Source organism: Fusarium oxysporum, genomic scaffold (assembly GCF_000149955.1).
Source record: "Fusarium oxysporum f. sp. lycopersici 4287 supercont2.69 genomic scaffold, whole genome shotgun sequence".
In the NCBI taxonomy this organism is placed as follows: Eukaryota; Fungi; Ascomycota; class Sordariomycetes; order Hypocreales; family Nectriaceae; genus Fusarium; species Fusarium oxysporum.
In genome coordinates, this window is record NW_017264869.1 from 1 (window position 1) to 7,420 (window position 7,420).

The window sequence follows — 7,420 nt, forward strand, 5'->3', positions numbered from 1 at the left end:
CCCATACGACTTCTGAAATAAGCCGGTGTATTGGCACAACCCCGCACCGGAATTATGATAGGTTCGCTTCGCGCTGCTCTCAATCCTTCTGCCACTCGTCGTCTCTTGCCTGCCTTTCTTGGTCACATTCGCAACCCCAGCAGCGGTCCTCAAGACAGCCAAGCTGAACCCGATGTGACACGTCGCCCAGCGGCTGAGCCGGTCTGACAAATACCTCCCTCCATCCTGTAGCGGCGTCCACTTTCCCATATTTGGTACCTGCGACTCATCTCGGGAAAGCTAAGACTATCGATAGCAAGACGTTACTTTACAAAAGCGCCGTCCATCGCATCAGGGACATTCGAAATATAACGCGAGGCCTACTACAACTGGAAATAACAGCCTGTATAACCTTCACCAACCATGGGTGCAGATAGCGAAGAGCTCCTGAAGGCCTTTCAGAAAGCAACAGCAGAACTCAAACTCTGTCCAAACCGCGTATGGACTGTTGCAAGGAAGCACTTACCGAAGTTGTTGCCGGACTGGAAGTCTATCCCCAACTCTGGATCCGAGCATGAGGAGCACAGCAACTACAAGGGGAGTAGCAATCACGAGTCTTGTACGTTCGATTTTTGCGAATACTCCCAGCGCGATTTCACGGCGGTACAACAGCGCCACGAGTGCCAGGTACTCCATAAGTGCCATGAAGGTCATGAGTGCCAAGAAGGCCACAGGTGCCAAGAAGGCCACGAGTGCCAGGAAGGCCGCGAATGTAAAAGACGTCATTGCGTACAACTGCGTGGCCTGTTTCCAAGAAAGATGCTCAACAACGCTGCAGAGAGGGGAGTGTCGACCGTATGGGGTTTGGACGGAAAATCCATGATCGAACCCCCGCAGCCGTATATGGCAATCTCCCACGTTTGGTCAGATGGAACCGGGACTGGGACCCGGCGAGACGGAGTAGTCAACGAGTGCCTATACACATTTTTCCGGGAGATTGCGAAGCGGTTTCAATGCGACGGAATCTGGTGGGACACACTTTGCATTCCCAGAGAAAAAGCCGCCCGCAACAAAGCTATCCAAAGGATCCAAAGCAATTATCAGGACGCTAGAATCACTTTAGTGCACGATTGCTTCCTCCGAAACTGGGAATGGGACCCCCAAACCGCATGCTTTGCCATACTCATGTCGCCTTGGTTCAGTCGAGGCTGGACCGCCCTGGAGTTGGCCAAGTCGCGTAAGGTAAAGGTAATCTTCAAAGGACGTTGCGGCCCTCTCATAAAGGACCTCGACGAAGAGATTCTTGCCAAGGACAACGAGCCAGATGGCCCTCGCAAAGAAGCATCTTGGATTATCAAGAGTCTCCGGAAGAACATCACGACACTAAACGAGCTCTTAACGGTGTTAGGCGCACGCTATACTTCTTGGCCGAAGGATCGAGCCGTCATTTCTGGGCTTCTTGCGGGCGTTGAGGTGGCACCGAAACACCCTCAGAAGGATATTTGGCAGCAGGACATCTATAAGGGCATTCTGAGGAAGATAGGCTCCGTTTCGCCGGGACACCTTTTCCATAATTCAGCGACAATGTCCAAAGTCTGCTGGTGTCCGACTAGTCTGTTCAATATGCCTATGACGGACCTCGAAGCCTCCCTAAAGGTCACAGAAAACCTAGACCTCATCGGGACATGGAGACGTATCCCGGTGGACTATGTCTCGGAGAAGAGGTACATCTGGAACGGTACACATCCTTTGGTAGAACAACAGCTTAGGTCTCATCTGCGAGCACTAGACAAATGCGCCCTGTTGGCTGAGTACCACACGGAATCGGTAGGTAGGGCCATTCTTGCTAAAGAAGTGGCGAAAGAACGGACAACCTCTAGCTATCAATATGTCGGGGCAGTTTATTTTCACCCCGCCCTGACAGAGGACGACTTTGATAAAGATGATTGGTACGGAACGGAAGCAATATTGCTAAATGATGCAGAAAGAATGCTGAGACGTGATGGAAGCACCTGTGAACTGGACGTGGGATTGTCGAATTTGCAGAGAGGGATGAGCGTCGAACAGTTCCACTTTTCAAATTGCGATCTGACAGGAGGAACGGAAAGGAGAAGCTCTTCTGAAACAGCAAGTCGGGAACATGATCAAGCGCACAATGATTCGGAACCCTCCCTCCTTACATCGACCGCCTTGACGGGAGATGAGGAGGCTGCCAAGAGCTTATTACGAAGTGTCGGACCTATCGCCAGGGAACCAGTTTCGCGGAGAACAGCATTGCATTATGCAATCTGGCGAGGGTACCGTGACATATTTAACATGAAAACAGCTGATTTAGATGTGGCTGATAGACTTGGACAGCAGCTCCTACATCTTGCAGCGGAACGAGGGGAAGTGAAGACTGTTCAAGATTTGCTTTTCAAGGCTGATCTGGAAGCACAATGCAAGAATGGGCAGACTGCGCTGCATCGTGCTGCCTGGGGAGGCTCCACTGCCATTGTGGAACTGTTATTGCAAAATGGAAGCCAAGCAACTGCGAAAGACAACAACGGGAATATTGCACTGCACATAGCAGCACAGATGGGATTTGAACCCGTAGTCAATATTCTACTGAAGGATGAGAAAATCCCTGTCGACGCGGAGGGGTGCAACAATCTGACACCTCTACATTTTGCAGCGATGAACGGGCACAAAGCAGTGGTGCAGTTGCTGGTGGAGAACGGCGCCAATGTCGCGGCTATGGACAGTAAGATTGGTTGGACGCCGCTGCATTGTGCAGCTGAAAACGGGGACGAAGGGTTAGTCAAGATACTGGTCGAGTACGGTGCCGATGTCAACGCAGAAGACTGCAAGACTGGTTGGACACCCCTGCATTTTGCGGCGATGAACGGGCACAAAGCAGTGGTGCAGTTGCTGGTAGAGAAAGGCGCCAATATCGAGGCCGAAGACAAGTACGGTTGGACGCCGCGATGGTTTGCGGAAATAAATGAACACTTGGAGGTAGTCGAGCTGCTGCCCAGCGAAGGCGCCAAGGACACCATTGCAAACGAGGATCGGTGGACACCTCTGCACTGTGGGGCAATAAGCAGCCAACAGGGGCTAGTAAAGTTATTGTTCGGCAATGGCTCTGACTTGTATTTTGAAGGCAAGGTGACCCCAGTGTTGTTTGCAGCCGAGAACGGGCTCAGGATTGGGTTCCAGCGGCTGCTCGAGAGGGGTGCCAACATCAAAGCAAGGGATAGCAACGGCCGCACGTCTTTGTGGCGCGCCGCCCAGAACGGCCACGAGGCCGTGGTCGAACTGCTGCTCGAGAAGGGCGCCGATATTGAGACGATGGATAATAACGGCCAGACGCCGCTATTGTGGGCCGTTGAGAACGGCCGCGAAGCCATAGTCGAACTACTGCTCGAGAAGAGTGCCAACGTTGAGGCGAAGGACAGGACCTTCGGCCGCACACCGCTGTGGTGGGCCGTCCAGAATGGGTATAAGGCCATAGTCGAACTGCTGCTCGAGAAGGGCGCCGATATTGAGACGATGGATAAGTACGGCCAGACGCCGCTATTGTGGGCCGTTGAGAACAGCCACGAAGCCATAGTCGAACTACTGCTCGAGAAGGGCGCCGATATCGAGGCGATGGATGATAACGGCTGGACGCCACTGTTATGGGTCTCCAAGAACGGCCACGAAGCCATAGTCGAACTACTGCTCGAGAAAGGTGCCAACGTTGAGGTGAAGGACAGGACCTTCGGCCGCACACCGCTATTGTGGGCCGTCGGGAAGGGACACGAGGCCATGGTCGAACGGCTGCTCGAGTTGCCAACGTTGAGGTGAAGGACAGGACCTTCGGCCGCACACCGCTATTGTGGGCCGTCGAGAAGGGACACGAGGCCATGGTCGAACTGCTGCTCGAGAAGGGCGCCAACATCAAGGCAAGGGATAGCAACGGCCGCACGTCTTTGTGGCGCGCCGCCCAGAACGGCCACGAGGCCGTGGTCGAACTGCTGCTCGAGAAGGGCGCCGATATCGAGGCGAAGGTCAAGTTCTTAGACTGCACGCCGCTGTGGTGGGCCGCCCAGAATGGCCACGAGGCCATGGTCGAACTACTGCTCGAGAAGGGTGCCAACGTTGAGGCGAAGGACAGGACTTTCGGCCGCACGCCGCTGTGGTGGGCCGCCGGGGAGGGGCATAAGGCTATGGTTGAACTGCTGCTTATGAAAGGTGCCAACGTCGAGGCGATGAATAATGACGGCCAGACGCCACTGTGCGGGGCCGTTAAGAATGGGCATAAGGCCATAGTCGAACTGCTGCTCGAGAAGGGTGCCAACGTTGAGGTGAAGGACAGGACTTTCGGCCGCATGCCGCTATTGTGGGCCGCCAGGGAGGGGCATAAGGCCATAGTCGAACTGCTGCTCGAGAAGGGTGTCAACGTTGAGGCGAAGGACAGGACCTTCGGCCGCACGCCGCTATTGTGGGCCGTCCAGAATGGGCATAAGGCCATAGTCGAACTGCTGCTCGAGAAGGGTGCCAACGTTGAGGTGAAGGACAGGACCAATCGGCCGCACGCCGCTATTGTGGGCCCGCCAGGGAGGGGCATAAGGCCATAGTCGAACTGCTGCTCGAGAAGGGTGTCAACGTTGAGGCGAAGGACAGGACCTTCGGCCGCACGCCGCTATTGTGGGCCGTCCAGAATGGGCATAAGGCCATAGTCGAACTGCTGCTCGAGAAGGGCGCCGATATCGAGGCGAAGGATTATAACAGCCAGTCGCCGCTATGTTTGGCCGTCGAGAAGGGGCAGGAGGCCGTCGTCCGCCTGCTGCGATTTATGTCTTAATCATTGTCTTTCTAAATGCACCTCACACTTATCCGACGACGACGTCTGGTAGACCTAGTACTGTACCAATTACCCCGCGTATCAGGTCCTGATACACGAAATCATGGCCCGTACACGACACACACCCCTGTCACGGCAGATCAGATGGTTTAATAACAGTACTTTCCGCCTAGTGATATTCAGTTTATCTCCTCTTGATCTCCTTTCGTACCAATTTGCGATTAAGAAATGACGTTCTGAATAAGGATGGCTGATGATAATATCTTTTCCTGCCTCCAGCTCTTAATCCATCCTCAGGCCCAGCTCCTTATCTGCTTTCAGGAGTAATGTGGCTTTGCTCTTTCCTCCAAGCCTTCCCAAGTGAACGAGCATCTTAGGAAAAGGCATAACATACCGATTGACGACTGTCGTGGAGTTATTCGTCTTTGGGACAACCGGGAGCTTCCACTGCTGGATCCTGCCAACGCGCTGTTACGCCAAAACGAGTCCCTGTATGATCCTAACCTGCCACTATTCGACGGGTTCACCTGCAAGTTCTGCGATCTTCTCACAATCAGCAGCCTGGTTATAACTCGCCATGTGAGTGCAGAACATGAGAGGCGGCGGCTGGAATTGCACGTCAAGGCAAAGGCTACGTATGAACATGTATACTTGCAGGCTTGGACCAGGAATCCTACTGCCGGATGACATGAGGAACTTTAGTAGAATTCTTTTTTGTGCCACCTGACAGGGGTAGAGTTCTTTTTCGTAACTACTAATCATAAAATCACGATCCCATTCCATAAGGGGCGCGCCTGCCCTAGACCCGTCAAGTCGTGGATTATTCCACTGTTGAGAAACCCCGCATTACTCCACCATTTTCGTCGCAGCCACTTGAATTTGGCCCTCACAATACGTTTTCCGAGCATATGCCGGGATCCACTGCTAAACCCTCGAAGAAGGTGACTCACCGCCGACGTCGTGAGCTTCCAATGTTGAAATGAGAAGATTCTTGTTGCTTAATTCATCCTAAAAGTGCAGCAAGGGAGCCACTGTTTATGTACAGGCACGATCTCTTGTAGAATGTTCCTCCTTCCTCCACACCTTGCCACCGCCTTGGTCGCCTCACACTTGTGATCTCCAACATCCAAGTACTCAATCTGAGAAAGAGAAGCTAAGTTTCTGTGACAGATGCACCACCTACTCGCTTAGAGCACGCGGCAGACAAACAGCGCGGGCGTCGACTGCAGCTAAAGAACGATGCGAGATCCTCGACTCCACAATCTCAAGGCTCTGCTCGGTTATCACGTAGATCTGATGAAGCCCAGGGACGAAGCCATGCGACAGCATCTGCAACGCCGTCATCGCAGTTACGAAATACAAGCATGTTGGATGATTGGGTACGGCGGCCTTGTACTCGCTCCTCAGACAACTCTTCCAATGGAGTAACTTCACAAGCTTATGACTGCAACGGATTTCTTCTACCGTCAGCCACGGGCGTGCAAAGGTTCACGCGGGAACACTCGGGCTTTGTCGATATCTATGATGGTTGGAGGGGTCAGGGTTGACCTGTGCGTTCAAACAGAGCAACAAAGTAGATCTCGGCGCAACACCTTCCAACCGTAATGATGTGCGGTCCAAAAAATATACCACACTGTAGTAAAAACTTCTATAAGTTGATTTAATCGAAGAAAATGCATTTTTTCTATTCGAGGCGACCTGTAACGGCCAAAAAGTTGACCTTAAAGTGTATATAGGGTAAGCAGCTATTCAAGCGGGCTCTATCCCCTGCTTCAAAACAACCAATCAGCAATCGTTTAAAATGCACGATATCCCTGCTGTTTGCCCATGAACCAATAAACACTTGTTTAAAAGCGAATACCCCTGCGAGTACCCACTTCCGACGTCCTGAACATAACAAACTGATGATAGGCGCTAGATCGCAACCAAAGTTAATCCGTATTCTCGCGTCGTGTTCGGCACCAATCGCCACCCTTGTTAAAATGTGATAACTCCTCCTACGAGTTGTGTGATTCGCAACTGCCGTTATTTCTAATTTAACTTAAACACGTAATTAGACTTATTCGGAGAGTCAGCCTCGCAATTGAAATAAAGAAGGGGAGCTGCAATCATGGCGGAAAAGATGAATGATCAAGTCAAAGGAAGCAAGTTCTTCGTTAAGTATGGGTCGTCGAGCCTTCACAAACCCATACAAGATCGAAAGCGAAAGCGAGCGGGCTAGGAATCGGCGCCGTCGACAACAGCAGAAACATCGAAGCCTGGTTCGTCAGGAGTGTCCTGCTTACCCTGGTATCCGCGTGATCAACTCTGTGCATGGCCAGGTGCCACCTGAGGATGCGTCGCGTAACGGTTTGATGCACACTGGCACTGCAATTACTTTGCCAGCGCGCCAGACAGTACCTTCTGCTCCCGCCTTGGCTATAAACGTGCGTGCAGAAGCTAGGCCTTCAGTATGCGTTGATGAACATCCGCCGTCTTATCCAACGGCCTCTGATAGCACCGATGATCAGGCAGTTCCTTCACTCACGGGTCAGCCGACAGAAACGAGACATGATGCGGAACAGGTCGCAGCGCACATCGACGCGCCACCAAGACTACGACCTTGGTCTGCAC

At 52.6% G+C, this 7,420-nt stretch overlaps 2 protein-coding genes across 2 annotated transcripts in view; both read left to right on the forward strand.

Annotated features, from left to right (window-relative positions):
• Nucleotides 1-258: 258 nt before the first annotated feature.
• On the forward strand, nucleotides 259-4,580 carry FOXG_22917 (uncharacterized protein; the record flags this gene model as incomplete). Its single annotated transcript, XM_018403342.1, has 2 exons — nucleotides 259-3,705; nucleotides 4,410-4,580. Exons 1-2 carry the CDS (start codon nucleotides 403-405, stop codon nucleotides 4,578-4,580), a joined length of 3,474 nt encoding a protein of 1,157 aa, XP_018258791.1. The 5' UTR covers nucleotides 259-402.
• Nucleotides 4,581-6,969: 2,389 nt separating this feature from the next.
• FOXG_17679 (uncharacterized protein) overlaps nucleotides 6,970-7,420 on the forward strand; it is a gene marked incomplete at its 5' end in the record, with an annotated part of 2,161 nt that continues 1,710 nt past the window's right edge. The window contains one exon of the mRNA XM_018397685.1: nucleotides 6,970-7,418. Coding sequence (XP_018258792.1) covers nucleotides 6,970-7,418 — 449 coding nt within the window. The remainder of the gene's footprint in view (nucleotides 7,419-7,420) is intronic.